Raw genomic sequence first — 17,439 nt, 5'->3', positions numbered from 1 at the left:
ACCTCGCTCATGATCTCCTTCTCGGACATGATGTGCTGCTGCTGGCGGGTTTCCACGATCTGAGACTTTTTCATCTGCTTCAGCGCGAACGATCGCGCTTTTTCTTGGGCCAGCTGAACCAACTCGACACGGCCGAAACCGCCCACGCCGAGGGTGGCGATCACGCGCAGGTCGGACAGTCGTACGTCGCGGAACTCCTCGTAGATCCTGGCAAGAAACAAGAATTCAGGTTATGATCGTGGAAATGGTGATCGTGGCAGAAATGACATGAACAGAATACTTACGAACTCCTCAAGAATTAAGATTGCTTGGAATTGGATGAAAGGTATGATCGGATCGTTCTTAAAGTCTACGTCGGAGCACCACGATCTACTTACTTCTTTCTCTCGCTGACGGCGTCATCATTGTAGCGGTTCTTGATCTCGTCCAGGTTCGAGATCAGCTGGTTGAACGTGTCCCGATCGATGACCAGACAGGTCACGCCCTCCGGCGAGTCACAGATGATGTTGGCCGTTCGAAGATCATCCCTGAAATCAACGAAAGGCATCTTCAATCTCTACCAAACCCAAAATCAATTCAAGACCTTACCCTTGCAGTGCCTTCTCGCCGAAAAAGTCGCCCTTGCCCAGAGTTCGGATGAACTTTTCCTCGTGGGTGGTGTCCTGGCGGATGGTGACGCGCACCTGCCCCTTCGAGATGATGAAGAACGTGTCGCCGCGGGCGCCCTGCCGGATGATGTAGTCGCCCTTCTGGTAGTAGCACTCCTCCAGGACGTCGGAAATCTTGCACAGCGTGTCCTCCGGCAGGTTCTTGAAGATGGGAACGCTGTGAAGAAATAAGAAAACGAATGGATTTCAATAAGTAAAATTTGATTTGTAGTTGTTATTATCTTCGTAAAATAAAAACAAAGTTTTAAATTTATTCAATTGTTGAATTGCTTTTGATTTATTTGAAACATGATTTGATTTAATGTGATAACCATTCTTTATGTCCATATTAATATTTTTTGATAAACAAGCCAATGTAATTCGAGAGTTGTTAATTCAGAAGTTATGAAAATATTAAAACAAATTCTGTACCGTAATCTGGGGTGAATCGGGACTACAGTCTGAATAGGGACAGCAGTTTTTAGAGCACTTTAAGCTTTTAAATTTGGAAATGGGTGTACACATTTTGTTGGCCTGAGTCTGTTCTAACCGAAACCAACCAGAAAAATCAAAATACTGTGCTCCAACATGGTTAAAACTGCTGTCCCAATTCGCCCCATGTGTCCCGATTGACCCCAGTTTACGGTACCTAAAGTAGGGGTTTTTATGAACTACTTAAATCTAAAAATATCTAAGCAAATATCCCTAATTTGATCGACTTCCTATTCCCCGAATTCCCGAAACGGACTTTGTTTGTATTTTTTATTTGGTTCAAACTTTTTGGGGGCCTTCCTTATGACCAAAGAAGCCAGTTTGTGTTATTGGTTCACCCATAGTCTTCATACAATTTTTAATATTTTAGGGGACAAAAACTCGCAACTTTTGTGCCATAGAGAATATGAGCAAGTAAAAATGCTTGTTGGAAGAAAATATGTTTTTTGGAAAAATAATTAAATCCTGTGCTATTTTTTTACTATGGTTATTATTGTAAAATCTTATTTGCAAGAAAAGTATTTTACACAAATTTCAATAAACTGCACCGTTTTCGGGATATGGCTTTATACTAAAAATTTGTAGTTTGTTATTTTTTTAAATTGTGTTTATGAGTAAAACATTTCGAAAAATATTTTTTTTTGGGAAGTTCGGAAAATTTCCGAAAATTTCGCCTAGAAAATATTGAAGAGTGAACCTCTGGTTTCTGATACAAGGCGGATAAAAAAAGTAAAATTGAAGTTTTTTTAAAGTCCCATCCAGCGATTGAAGAATCAGTATCAAAAGAAAATCTTTTGCCGCTCATCATGAGAAAAAATCGGAAGGGAAAGGGAACATGGCTCTCCTCTCTTGCGCACGAAAAATCGGTTAAAAGAAACTCAAAAAATCATCAACTTGATTATTCGGTGGAACATCAAGATAAAATGCAAGAAAAAATGCCCAATTTGAACCAGTTCACCTAAAAATCCTTCAAGTGTGTAAAGGCAACTTTTTCCACGAGAATCAGTGCATGACGTCGGTGGCCACTGTTTTAAGGTCCATGTAAAACGAGTAGTCGTGCTCCCAAAATGCCACTTGAAACATCAAACAAAACTAAAAATATGAAACCGGTGTTAACACAAAAAAAAACTCCCCGAGAGGCGGTGAAAACCTACCCGCTGCTACTCTGGCGGCACTTTCGCCTTCAAAATCAACCTGTTATTACATCAACAAAAATAAAAACCTACTTTTACTCCTTTTTGTGTGCGTGCTTCCGATATTCCGATGTTTTTAAACATTGATTAATTTTTTTATTTTGAAATTAATTCGTTTTAAATATTATATTCATTTTTAAGGGATTTTTCTTCTTCTGTCAGATAGGACTTTTCGGCGGCCATAAATCAAGTGGACATTAAGTAGCAATCAGTTCGCGTTGTGCTCAGCTTATAATCCATCTTGGCATGCGTAGACAACCAGGCGCAAGTAGAGTCGAGATGCGCTCCCAGCGAAAAGTGGTCCCTAATCGGTGTGGCCATTCACTTTTTTCCTCCGGACCAAAATTTTAATCGCTTCTGGTTTTTGTACGAAAATTGTCCCATCATTATTTATCTTTCTCTAATGTGGAAGTCGAGCATTTCTCTACCTGCAAAACTTTGTATCGAGAAACCAGTTCGAATCTCCCTTTTAAAGTAGTTGGAGAGTCGTTAGAGTCATTAGAGCTGAATGTTCCGAAAGGGTTGAGTCTTGGGCCAGCAATGAATGATTGCAAATTGTAAGTTACGTCGCGCGAATGAGGCGTTAATTTCTGCGTGCTGTGGCCGGCCGGCAGGCGGAATGTAGGAAGAAGAAGGCTTGCCCACTAGTTTTTTACGTGGAGGAACGCGGCTTAGATTAGTCATTAGTTAATACAAGGAGGAGAATTTTAAATGCCAACTTGAAAAGTGAATGTAATTTATGGGGTGAACAAAAGTTACGAACCAGGAAGAGATATTTGGTGAGGCTGGTGTGGGAGCTGCTAGGATGTTATTTAAATCAAAACAAGTTTTATTTATTATATTTGAGGGTTTCATGATGAGATTTCATCATTTGTTTTTTGATTTTTTTTTAATTTTCATAATTTTACCATTTTTTTTGTATTTTTGTATTTTTGTATTTTTGTATTTTTGTATTTTTGTATTTTTGTATTTTTGTATTTTTGTATTTTTGTATTTTTGTATTTTTGTATTTTTGTATTTTTGTATTTTTGTATTTTTGTATTTTTGTATTTTTGTATTTTTGTATTTTTGTATTTTTGTATTTTTGTATTTTTGTATTTTTGTATTTTTGTATTTTTGTATTTTTGTATTTTTGTATTTTTGTATTTTTGTATTTTTGTATTTTTGTATTTTTGTATTTTTGTATTTTTGTATTTTTGTATTTTTGTATTTTTGTATTTTTGTATTTTTGTACCGCTATTTTTTTTATACAATGATCACGATTTGCTCAATCCGTTTTCACACATCATCAGACCATCTGTTACCTTGAAAGTCTCAGTACAGTTGTAAACGACCCTCCATAAATCTTGCCATATAAATTTCATGAGCCCTATTGGCGGGCACAATTGTGCCATAAAACTGTATTTTACCACTCAATAACACACACACCAGTTGCTAAAATGTCTTCACCACCTCTTGCAACGCGATCCGTTTTGGGCCCGCAGAATTATCATCGCTCGATGATCTTCGCCAGACAACCACGAAACAGTTGGCACCACACTTCTTCACACTCATTGTGGCCGCCGCAGCGATTGTTTTGTGAATTGTATTCGCGCATGATCGCACCTCAATTACAATCTGCTTAATTCAATTACGGTTTCACCAACACCACTCTGAAGCCTCGTTGATCGGGCAAGGAATGTGAAGCACTACACTCAGTGGTGTTGCTAAAAAGCGAGCGAGTATGAACAGAAAAAAAACTTGAGATTCGATCAGATTTGAACCGAAGCTCTTTGATTGGAAGTCAATCACTTTATCGCTGGACCACAGTTGCTTGTTGTTGATTGAATGGATTGAATCGTTTCTTCTGATCAGTTACAAGAATGCTGAGCGCATTAAGCTCGCATTGAATGTTCGAAATGCTTGGATTCTTTGTTTTAATTTAACAGTCACATTCGTTGTTAAAGATATTTTGTTTGGGTGTAGTTTCAAATTTCTTAAGTTTTGAACATATTTTTTCTTAAGTTTTGAGCATAATTTTTTGTCGGAAACTGAGTATAATACCTCTTTTCACGACCATTATCTAGATTTGCACTCGAAACGCCTTGACGAGAGTCGAAGAACTCAAAAAAGAAGATGAAGTGTGGTACCATAATGTACCCAGGCTCAGGTCGGCCAAGAATCGGCCAGATCACCATCGATCTTGGGGCGGCTTGATTGATCATGGCGAAACACTCTCGTAGTGGAGTGGTGGTCATTCTCTCCTTCTTCAAGTCATACAAAAAAAAATACTGGGGTTGAGCAAACCACTGAAAATCGGGTGATTGACACCGATTGATACCATTTTCCCAACGAGATTGCTGATTTTATGAAGTACCCCCTCAATGCAATGACAAAACGGTATCTGTTTCGCGAATTATGCCCCAGCTGTGTTGGGCCAAGCTCATTAGCACCAACGAGCTGAAGAAACCACAGCAAATAATGATAGCAAACATTATTTTGCCGCGCGTTTTCTGGGTTTTTTTTTTACTTGTTTGGCGCCTTAAGTACGTGAGAATTGCCGTTGTTCGACGGGGTGGTCATTATGATTGATTTGCCGATGATTACTGACTCGGGGTGTAATGAACTCGACAAAGCTGGCAGTTTAATTGATCAACGATGAGCTGGTGAATACTAAACAATGATCGTTTGTTGACCTGGTTTGATTTGAACAATTTTCAATGTTGGAATTCCTTTTTTTCAAGTAAGATGAGCTTAGAACCTCTAATTCTGCGACTGTAAACAACGAGAACCCGCGAATTGAAGATACCGTTCCACATGATTTGCCTTTCGATTCGACGAAAATGTATTTCAAATGCATATCTAGCGATGTACGTAATGGTATTTTCAGCAGACATTACCTTTCAAATATACATCATTAGACCTTACTAAGTAATAAAAACAATTGTTAGCTTTAGAGCGTCCAATTTCCCGTCCCGGGAAAAAAAATCCCAGGAATTCCCGGGATTTCCCGGAAAAAAAATCCCGTTTCCCGGAAAATTTGTAAATTTCCCGGGAATTCCCGAAATGCAAGCGGAAGTACAAATTTTCCTGTCTGTTTGGCAACATTTTTTTTTGAAATTATACAAAAAATAATTATTTCAAAACTGATTTATTTTATTCATTTCAATCTACTATTCATATTGAACTAATAAATTTCATGTTAAGGTTTAATTCAGATAGTATTTATTTTTGAAGCATTCATAACTAGGGATATTGTTTGCTTGCATGTTAGGCAACAAAAATTACGCTATTCCGGAATGAATATTAACTTTTTTATTTCTGACAACCTATTTTAACGTTTCTTTTTGTAATATAATTTAAAAATAAGATATTTACCTCTTCCAGCCAAGATTAAATTTGAGATTTGTTCAATAATTTTTATTACCTTTACCAAATTGGATTGATATAATTTTTTTTCTAAAAAAGGGTTGTGCGAGACAAATTTGTTTAAAAGTATTCGAGAAATGACAGTTTGAAGTTATACATTTATGAAGTACGTGAGCTACCAAGGGCGTAAGTAATATGGAAAAATATCGATAAATTTCTACCAGTTGTACACAATGAAAATTATTACACTTAACTAAAATCATACCATAAATGAAACCATGAAAAATCGTTAGAAAACAACTTCGTATAATATGAAATTTACCCAAAGAATGCAACCATATTTTAAAAACTCGCTTCATATATTTGAAAACTTTGAGTTGTGATTTCATAAAATAGTATTTCAAGTAAAAAAGCGCTACAAATTAGATTTTTAAGGCAAATTCAATTATTATCTATTTATTCACATCGTGAAAATACTTGTTCTGGTATAAGTTATTTGCCATGATTAACATTATTTCTGCATGATTTGGAGCATAGATTTTCACTGTTCAAACACTAAGATTAAAAAAATACTTCTCAACAAAAAATACTAATTATATTTTTTTTGTTTAGTACGATTTAAAAATAGAAAATATACATATTTTCTCAAAGTTGGATGATTTTTTACAAGCAGTCAAGCCATTAATTGATCCTCACACTTATTTGAGCATTAAAGTTGCTTTTCTATACAATTGTGTTGCAAAATATTGATCAGAAACAAGATCAGAATAATTTTTCGTTAAATTTCAGATTTCCCGGGAATTCCCGGGATTCCCGTTTCCCGGGAATTTTGTAACCCCGGGAAATTTGACGCTCTAGTTAGCTTCATTCAGTATTGCTGTATTATCAACATCATCTCTTGAATTGAAAAAAAAGTTCTGTGTGATAGGCTTTTCCCAAATCCCACTCATCTTTAGGAACAGTTTAAAAATCGTACTCTGACAGTAGCTCATAGTAAACCGTTTAACGAAATTTATCATGGTGAATATTGCACTTAATTTCTCGTTTTACAATCGACCAATTATGACTGATGATCGAGAAAATCTCAATATGAAAATTCAAAGATTTATATATTTTTTTAAGCATTAGCAGTAGCATTTGGAAGACGCCCCGCCACCGGAAGGCTCCACAACGCTTATCCCACTGTTTGGTGTGGTTGTATTAGACACTCATCCGGAACAATAGTCCAACACGGGAGATACCATGTCTTCATCTTTTGATGAATGTGTAATACTACCCAGGTCATAAGGGGGTCCTGGCCGGGTCCAAACTATCCTCAGTAATGGGAAGGATCGTTAGTAAACACCTACCTAAAGTGCGCTTAGTGGTATAGATGTTAATAGGAGAGGTAGAAACCTAGGATACACCTCGAAAGGCGTTGCGGGTTGGTTGTAACAGTATTCCTAATTCCAGTCTAGGCTCACTAAGTCGCCATGGCCTAGTGGTTAGCATTTTTGCTTACCAATCCAAAAGACGGGGGTTCGAACCCCGCCTCTAGCGACTTTGATTTTTCGTTCATATTCAGCATTTCAAGTATTTCTATGTCCTTAACTTTCTCGATGGGAGCAGATGGGAATCGAACCCAGAACCATTTGCTTACAAAGTAAACGCCGTGACCATTCAGCCACAGCTGCTCCTATTTAACAATTTTTAAAGCATTGAAAAATTGTAAGATTTCTAAAATTTCACCAAATTACATATTAAAAAAACATCAAGAAAATTAAAAAAAAATCAAAACTTTTATAAATTAAAAAAAATTTAAATTATTTTCATTTTAAGGCAATTTCAAAAATATTTTGTTTTAAAAATTAAATGCTATGCTATGCTATCCTGAAATTGGAAAAAAATAAAGGCAAAACAATGTTTGATGCCATTGAGGAGCGTTCTTTTAAAACGTAACGCAAAGAAATGGAACTTCGACCCATCCCTTCCCCCCCAACTGCATTACGTAATAAACGAACGCTCCCTGGAATGTTTTTAATTTTCATAAAACTTTAAAATTTTTAAAGGATATAAAATTCCTTTAATTAAAAAAAAAAATGTTGATGTTTTAAAAATTTCTGATGCTTCTAAAAAAATTTATATTCTAAAATTCAAAAAAAGAATTAATGTTTTTAAAATTTTCTAAATGTTAAAGATTTCTTGAAATTCATAATTTAATTCAATATTAAAGTTTTTGAAAACTTAAAATGTTAAAAAACGAAAATTTATGATAATATACTGAATTTGTTTATGTTTTTGAAATGTTTGATGATTTTAAAATGTTTCATGTATCCTATTTTTTAAATTTTTGAAGCTTTTAAATTTTTTAAATGTTTCAAAAAATTTAAATTTTGATTTTTTTTTTAACTTTTGGAGCTTTTGATTTTTATTTACTTTTTCACATTTTAATTTTTTTGATATTTTTATGTTTTTAAATTTTTTAATGATTTGAAATATTTGAAATTCTTGATGTATGGAAAATGTTTGATTCCCAAAATTTTAAAACTATAAATTTTGTAAAAAGGTTAAATTTCTTATAAGTTTTAAAATTTTGATTTTTTTCTATTTTTTTGATGTTACAAAAACTTAAAATATTGTTAAAATTCATGATGTCTTAAAATTGTTCATGGTTTTAAAGTAGGGTACTAAAGCCAGCATGTAAATTTTTATATGAAACGGTAAAAAAAAACGAATAAAAAGCATTTGTCGTCACTTTTTTTTTCATTTTAATGCAAACAAATAAATTTACAAGGCAACATTTTTTCGATGCATCAACTACGGTCCCCTTGGAACGAGCTGTCAAGAACGAAGTTATTTTTCTCAATTGATTTAAAAAACCAATTTTAAATCCTTTGCGGTCGTACATAGGGTCATTGTACTCAGAAAAAGCTTTTTTGTTGTGAACAATAATATCACAAATTTAAGCTTAATTTTAGGACCCAATTTTCGAGAAGTTTTTTATTTCTCTACATTTAATATATTTATATTTTTTCATGTTTTTGAAATTTGCATTGCTTTATTTAAATTTTTGAAATTGCTGTAACAAATTTCGATCGTTATTTCTTGATCCACGATCGATATTTCTCGATTTGAAAATTTCTATCGTAATTTTTCGATTGTAAGTAGCAATTTGTCGAAGGTATATCGAGATTTGACGATGATAGATCGTAATCTTTCTAGAAGTTTGTTTGTTTACAATCGCAGATTCGCCCTGTTGAAGTTTTACTACGGAAATATAAATTTTTAATTTGGAAATCTAGCCGACTTAAAAACATATTTGCAGAATAACACTCTTCCGTGGAATCTTCATCGCCATCGTTACGCTACCTCATTCATATGCAACAGAATAAGCCAATTTGACAACTCTAATAGCTACTATTAACGTTCCATAAATCATCCACCTATCTTCACACCCAAGCCACCACATATTTACTGTGTGAGAGTTCTGCCTCGCCAGCTGAATTGTTGCTGCTGCTGCTCCACTTAAACGCCACATTCCACCACAAAGTATTTTTTCGATTCACCTTTCTTCTCAACTCTAAAACCAGTGCGAAGTTCACTAGTCTCGTGTGAATCGCTTTGAAAACCTCCTATGCTCTTATGCTAAAAACAATGATGATGCATCGTCGAAGCATTGCAAAAGTTATGAAGAGTAGCACTTAATACATCGTACTTGTTGCATCACTTACTTACTTGCAGCAGCGGTATCTCGGCGAGGCTCATCTGCTTTTGATTTATTCAATACCAGAGGTCGGAGATACCGGTACGCAGATAAGTGCCACCACACGCCACCAGTTAATATCTATTACGGCAGGTCTAGACGAAGATCTTCGTACGGCGTCGTCGGTAGCACAGCGAGTTAGCTAATCTAGACGACCCGGTACGCACGTGTAGACGCTCGTAGGGTAGTTTGTCAATTGTTGATACTTGATCGCTTCCGTTGACACCTTATACCTTGAAGTATGCAAGTCAGGTCGACGAGCACACTTCTCAATGAGTAGTGAATTGAATGGGCAAATTTTCAAACAACGCTGAAGTATCGGAGATGGCACACTAAAACAAACCAGCTGGTAATAATTATTGTGAACGCAAACATTGTAAGATGACCGATGACTTAATGCTTTGCAAACAATAGATTTGAGTGCGTTAACAGGCTGCGAACTCTACAGTGATAACACCTCAAATCACTCGTTAAAGTCACGATAACATCTGAATCGCTAATCTCGGCTATCATAATGAATACAAACAGCTGCAAAGTGGCACTCAGTCATGGATGAATTCATACTTTTGTCATATCCGAAGATCTTCACACTGTTCAAGACACCCGCAAAAGCTCTTGAATGAAGTCATTGCTCGTCCAAATGACCCACAACTTCCGTCAGCATCAAACTGGCTTGAAGGTGGGCATATCGCTACCATTAACCTCCCACAATTCTAACTCTAGCCGCACGCGAAAAGATCATAAAACTGCCAAAAAAATCTGATCTTCGCGCGGCATCCTCCACTTTGGAGTTTCCGTTTTGTTGACTCATAACGTAATTGGCCGAACCGGAATACAATCCCCCTTGCTCTTGAGAGAATCTAAGAGTATATCTAAGGTAGTGCCCCCAAAAAACAAAGCCTAAGGTCAAAGTGCCCGTAACTGCTGAGTTTGCTAGACGGTGCGACGACTTAGGAAGGCGAATCACAACGGCGTTATGAGTGGATATTAACGGCCGAAAATCACATGGTCAAGGTCTTGTGGAGTGTACTTTAAGCAATCAGCAGGTTTGCGTACATAATGATGTGGCAGACGTGATCGGGTTGAAAAAGATACTTTGGCTGGGATAGGGTAGTGAACATCAAAATGATTAACGCATTAATTGAGTTGATATCCCAGTAACACCTTGATAATATGTTTGAATTAATAGAACTAAAATAAAGTGTGTAGCAATTGATTTTTTATATTTTTTTCGTGATTGTCTTTCGAAAGATATATTTTGTACTGTACATTGAAATAGTACGTTCTTTCTACATTTTAATTCTAAGTTCGTGGGATTTGCTTTCAAAACAATATGTGTTCACAACACATTAGCAATTTCACACAGTCAGTTCTCACTGAGTCCAGGAATGTCTTTCATGAAATAATTCTCCTGCATAGAAATCAGCAACTTTAATTTGCTCCGATTCTTCCATCATCTTTAGAAAGCCATAAAACCGAGATGAATGGCCTGAACGGCGTAAGTTCTTCTACTTATTTTTCTAGCGGAACTCTCGGATCATTGCGAATCGGATTGTTCTCGCGGGGTCTGGGGCCGTCCATTGGTTCTGGGAATGTGCGACCACATGCTTTCATTTTCACCCCCTTCCCCGGGGGGAGCAATTTATTATGACGGTGCTATGGGAACCTCGATGTGTTGTGGGAAACTTGCACACTGCAATTGTTTCTTTTTTTTTCAACTCAAAAGCTCAACCATTTGGAGATCAATTACCCCGCGGGTCGAGTCGCGCCGCTTGATGTTCACAATAAAAGAGGGGCTTTGATACGCAAATTATAGGCTTTTATCGAAGTTATTACAAGTTTTTATTTTATTTTCTGCGTGTTTTTCGCAGCCTAATTAGAGCCGTTTCTCTTTATGGATCCTAATTGGAGCTAATCAGCCGTTTGCTTCAGATGAGTAGGAAGTTGGATAAATAGCGGTAGAAACAAGCCGAAAAAAATACAAAACAACCGGATCAACCAGCGAGTTACATGTCACACAGATTGGTGATATATGAAAATCCGATTACGCAACGGATGAGTTCGTGAAAGTTGCCTCCTCGAATGACCACGGTCGATGGCACCTGCCTTAAAAAAAGATAATGACGAGCGCACCACTCTCTGGGATGACCTTCGAAGGTGATTAAACTGATGATGAGCGGGAAAAGCGGAGCGAAATCAGCTTTTTATTGGCAGTAGGAGTAATTATATCACTGTTTTTGCAATCAAGCTGTTTTTTTGCCTGCTAACTACTATTTCTTGATTAAAGTCACTCTCACTCTTGCGAATGAAAGTTAAATTTTTAGAAACCTCTAAACAAAAATTGGAACTGAACGAAAAGTAAAAGTTTAAAATTATTATATATTTATTTTACTAAATGGGTCATTCCATCTCAACTGTGCACGAAAAAGTGCAAATTTGAAAACTACCCTCTCCGATCCTGCTCAAATTTGGCAGAGCTGTTGATACTATCAAAACATGCAAGAATCCCGAATTTCATCCAAATCGGACCACCCCCTCCATTTTTGTACCTCCCCAAAAAATCGACTTTTTGGCGATTTTTGACCAAACCTCCTAGTTTCAAACGGCGATAGCGATATCGTGCACTTATTGTTCAGTGTTACTAACAAGATTAATTGCATTTTCCTGCTCGCTCCGTCGGAATCCAATTCTGCCCTTTACTGTGTGTCGTTATTGCTCTGTCCTGTGGGTTAGCACTGAAATTCACTTCATTCATTTTTTTTGAGCAGATAAACATTCGCGATTAAACTCCAGTTTCCTAAAGTGTTATACAGTTAATTTTTGCCCAATTTGATTGAGATTATTTATGATGAAATATTATTTCAATAAATGACCAGGTAGCAGTTCGACGTCGTCGTGCTATCTTGTCGCACCCGCCATTTCGACGTTCCGGGAAAAACGCGTTTTAATGTTTGACCTTGAATAAACAAAAACTAGAGCACGCAATGTAGACAATAACAAACACGTTTTGTTTGGCTGACCATTCTGTGCATTGTCCTGAAGTTTGGTTGAAGTTGATTGCTGGAGTCCCGAGTTATAATTACAAATGTTTACGGTAGTCTAACTTGTACGTGCGTCAAGCGCGTTCTGACTTGGAATCCCTTTGGCCAATTGTCACACTTGCATCAATTTTCAGGAAGTGACAAGATAGCACGACAAGATTGAAACTACTTTCATATGAAAAGTGACAAAAAAATTCGAAGCTTTTTTGATTTTCATTGAATATCTCAGGATTGAAATCGAATTTTGGGGATCTGTAAAGGTCAAAAGGTGAGGCATTGTGAGCTGCACAAAATGGCGTTCTTATCTCAATTTGGCCCAAAATGCACGTACGACAAGTTAGCACGACGGCGACGAGTTATTGATCAGCCCACCTGTGTGCTTCTAGCAGATGCGGCGAATGAAGCTGATGTAGGTAATCTCGAAAACACAAAACTTTAAAATCCGATATCTCTGGAACGAAACATATTCATTTCTGTCGATAACTGATTCTTATGTAAAATTGGCCGGGGAACACGATGGTGAGGTCAAATAAAAAAAAATAAGCTGGGGTGTTTTGAGATACGGCCGTTTAAAGTTTTCAATTGCGCAATACAGGTAGAAAAAATAAATTAATCAACATTTTGATCACGGAAATGGATTCTACGTCCAATTTCCTTCAAAATTGAGTCTAAGACTGACTCTCTAAGATTTGTGGTTCCTGAGTTATCGTTGTTTGAAACTAGGAGGTTTGCTCAAAAATCGCCAAAAAGTCGATTTTTTGGGGAGGTACAAAAATGGAGGGGGTGGTCCAATTTCGATGAAATTCGGGATTCTTGCATGTTTTGATAGTATCAACAGCCCTGCCAAATTTGAGCAGGATCGGAGAGGGTAATTTTCAAATGCTGTTCCGCTTCAGATGGAATGACCCTAATGAAATATCCACTTCACAAAGATTTAAAAGATTTATTTATATTCAGGGATTCCACGTCAAACCAACAGGAACCAGATCAAAAGTGCTTCGATTTGGCTCAAATTTCGCATGGGAGGTCCTTGGCCAAAATATTTAGACCCGTATTTTTTCGATTAGCGATTAGGGTGGTCCTATCCGAAATAGGGTAGCTAGCCATGTTTCAAAAGAAGTTGCGCTTTTAATACAGAAAAAAAATTATATAGAACTTGCATCGGTCTAACTTGAAAATGGTGCACGATATCAAAATTCATGTTAAGAGCGAGTTTTTTACCAATGTGTAACAGGTCGTATCGAAGTGCTCCGATTTGGATGAAACTTTCAGCGTTTGTTTGTCTATTCATGAAAGAACTCATGCCAAATATGAGCCCTCTACGACAAAGGGAAGTGGGTTAAAACGGGCTTTGAAGTTTGAAGTCGAAAAAACATAAAAAAATCTTAAAATTTCTCGCATTTCCGTAAAACTTCATCAATTCCAACTCTCTAAGATGCATTCGAAAGGTCTTTTGAAGCACTTCAAAACGTGTCATAGACATCCAGGACTGGTTTATTTTTTTCTTATAGCTTTTGCAAATTACTGTTAAAAATTGATTTTTTTAAAACCTCAATATCTTTTTGCAACCTCCAACACCCATACTCCCACAGGTCAAAAGAAAGGTAATGTCATGGACTATAAGCCTACGGTATTAACTTTTTGGCCAGTCGCAGTTTTTCTCATAGTTTTTCGATTTTTCTATAACAAACATTTTACAACGTTAGTTACTGCCCTGTAGGCCGCCATAGCGGCTTTTTTGTCTCAATTTTGTCATATTCGGAATCCTCGTAAAATTTCACGAATGTTAGAAGTATTGGAAAAATGTTTTTTTTTTATGTTTTTTCGACCTCAAACTTTCAAATCGGAGCACCTCGATACGACCTCTAGAACAAACCGAGCAATATTTACAAATACTGCCTCTTAAGTTCTTTTCGATTGCAAAAAATGGCTTTTTTTTTGTTGGAAAAAATGACTTTTTTCCACAGTTTTCGAAAATCATGAAATGGCAACACTGTCAAATGAATTTCGACCAACTTGTGCCATTCCTCAAAAGATAACCTTTTTTGTCATAAAGAAATATAAAAAAGAGAATTCCCAAGAATTCTTATTTTTCACAATATTTTTTTGTGTGTCAAAATATAAAAATTAGTATTTTTTTCAAGAGTGTTATTTTTTTCTGGTAAGTCTTGAGCAAAGCAACCTACAACTTTGCCGATTGATCAGAAAATCCGTTTCAAGATACAGATTTTTGAAAATTTTAACAGTCTTTTGTTTGGACAGCTGCCAACTTTGCATGGATACTTGTATGGACGAACTGATGATGCAAAATATCTTGTTTGGTCATAGAAAAGGTACACACAAATATTCATTTAAATAAAAAAAATACAAAAAAACTATAAATTTGCTCATTCTTGGGAGAATTGCTAAGAACCTGCTATGGAAGAATCTTCATCAAAAGAAAATCTTTTGACGCTCATCAAGAGAAAAAATCGGAAGAGTACCTGGCCCTCATCTTTCGCGCACGGAAAATTGGTAAAATGAAACTGAAAAAATCATCACCGGGATTTTTCGGCGGAACATCTATTTCACTACTAAACTTGCAGGTGTAATGTCACACGTCCAAAAATTATCTGTAACTATTCGTAGATGAACAATGTTTGTAAACAAATCAATTTAAGTGGTACCAACAATGAAATTCACAAAAAATCTTCAACAGATTGATTTTTCGAAAAGTTCGGGAGCGATTTTCTTTTGCGTGTTTCGTCTCCTCTCTCTTTCGCGGTTAAAGAAAGTTCGCAAGCGAAAAAGATTTTTTTGCCTCTTTTCCATGCTTAAAAAAAACAATAAAGAAATTTGTAGATTTGTTCACCAACATTACAATTTTTTTACATAATATATGCTCAAATTTATAATAAAAATCAATTCAATGGATTTTTAATTTTACAGTTGATTTTGCCATTTTGTCCCCTAGTTTTTTGTTTCTCCGTTTTTAGAGTTAATCACAATATTGGAGAGCTGAACAAATTAAGTATAACCATGGCATGAATAATTTTAATCGCAAAAAAAATGATGCCCAAAAAAACTAGAACAAAAGCTCACCTCTTGAGGAAGTCGGAGTACTCGGCCTGGCGGATCAGCCCGGTGCGCATCATGATCGTCTGGAAGCATTGCCGCTCGACGGCCCACAGCTTGCAGTCGGTGGCCGCGGTGATGGTCGCCGTCCGCTGGCAGTGGTACAGGATGGCCAGCTCGCCGAGCACCTTGGCCCCGGACAGCGTCGACAGGTACTTGCCCTCGCGGGACACCTCGACGCGGCCCTCTGGATTTGGGGGAAAAAAGGAAAAGGCGAATTAAAATTGATGACTACATCAAAGATTAGATCGATGAGGAAGCAGATGATTGACATGGGCTGGGGCGGTGATGTTTTATTGAATAATAAACATTTGGAAGAACAACATAATCTCCGGAATTGATTCAGGAAATGACCGCTCACGAAGTAGGTGACCGCGGATTGGCCACACCGACCGGTTGTCGGAAGCTGATTGAGTTGTTAGTAGATTGTTTTATTTAAATAATTAAGCTATAGAAAAATACAAAATAATGATGAAATTTCGTAAAAAGATCAGCTATAATTTAAAAAAATATAAAGTAAATATAAAAAATATAATATAACTACTTTTTGTGAAAATTTCATTAACGAAGAACTTAACTTAAGGCTCTGGAAGGCATCATTCCAGATCGACCATTTGGCAGCCATGTTTGTTTTAGAAAAACACTCGAATCTTGATTCAGAATGTTTCAATCAAAAAATGGTTTTCTTTGTGTTGTTTGTAGAAGCATTTTACATATAGTGATTATTTTTTCATATCAATTTACTATTTCTGGACCCTGAATTCAGAACCATTATTGACAGTCATTGCCACAAGAGTGAAGGGCACCTTCTACGACCTTAAGATAAAATTAATCGATTAGTAGAATTTAAATAATTTATGATTGTTATTTCATAACTTTAAATGGATTATGAAATAGTAGTTTATGCAACCTCCTTTTTGCGATTTGTCATGCCATCATCACTTGAGTGCAAAATGTCACACACACGTAATGTTATGGAATGAAGCGCGCTAAACTCCACCAAAAGGTTCCAACTTCTCCTCTCTTTACATCAAAACTGACAAACTTGCAGTTGATAAACTTTACGCGATTACGTAATGACGCCGGGCACGTATGTTTATCTTTTTTCTTAAAACGTTGTCGTTACTTGCTCACACACACACACGTGATGGTCTATTAAGTTTGCTTATAAATGTGCGAACTTAATTTGGCACAACCTGCCACGCCATGACGAACGACTCTGAGGAAGTTTTCTGCACCAAAGCCGTCGCCGCCGCCGTCACAGTGTCAAGTCACAGAGACCCAAGGTAAGGGTAGAATAATGGCAACGCGTTATGTCTGTCGGTTGACATTTACGGAGCACTGACGGGAGGTGGCGTCTTGGGCAGTTCACGGTTCGCTGAGTAGTACTCTTGGTAGCTGTTGTGGTATCGTGTCGCATTATCACTTTTACGAGAGTTTTCAAATCAACTGTTGATTGTAGCAATTTTTGTATTAAATGTCTACAATTTAAGAAAATTTGTGAAATTTTAAGGAAGTACTACCAAAAATACTACCAAGAGTTTTTTTTTATGTAAGGTCCTGCAGATTATGGAATTCCCCATGTATATATGATCTTTTCAAATAAAACTCTAGAAATTGAATTAAAATTCACATGAGCTAAGAAAGCACACCCACAACAAGCCACTAGGTCCAAGACCGGTGGAGGTGACCGGGCCTGGAGGAAATGTCTATTATGTCTACGCGCGATGATGGCTATGATGGGCGTATCGCACCTCCCGCCTGAAGGCGTTTGTCATTTTTAGCGAGACTTAAGTGGTGGCGAATGTATGTCAAAGATGTCCTTCGTGGTACTCAGCGCGGTGGATCGTTGATCACATCAC

General features: G+C 36.7%; 1 protein-coding gene across 3 annotated transcripts in view; it reads right to left on the bottom strand.

The window, feature by feature from the left end:
- LOC120414069 (cGMP-dependent protein kinase, isozyme 2 forms cD4/T1/T3A/T3B) overlaps positions 1–17,439 on the bottom strand; it is a 251,272-nt gene that overhangs the window by 6,314 nt on the left and 227,519 nt on the right. For all 3 annotated transcript variants that reach the window (XM_039575091.2, XM_039575092.2, XM_039575090.2), the window contains 4 exons: positions 15,545–15,764; positions 589–825; positions 378–527; positions 3–207 (listed from right to left, as the gene is read on the bottom strand). In XM_039575091.2, coding sequence (XP_039431025.1) covers positions 3–207; positions 378–527; positions 589–825; positions 15,545–15,764 — 812 coding nt within the window. The remainder of the gene's footprint in view (positions 1–2; positions 208–377; positions 528–588; positions 826–15,544; positions 15,765–17,439) is intronic.

The sequence above is a fragment of the Culex pipiens genome, chromosome 2 (genome assembly GCF_016801865.2).
Source record: "Culex pipiens pallens isolate TS chromosome 2, TS_CPP_V2, whole genome shotgun sequence".
In the NCBI taxonomy this organism is placed as follows: Eukaryota; Metazoa; Arthropoda; class Insecta; order Diptera; family Culicidae; genus Culex; species Culex pipiens.
Note: the sequence above shows the minus strand (reverse complement) of the source record. Positions and strands in the feature narration are given on the sequence as shown.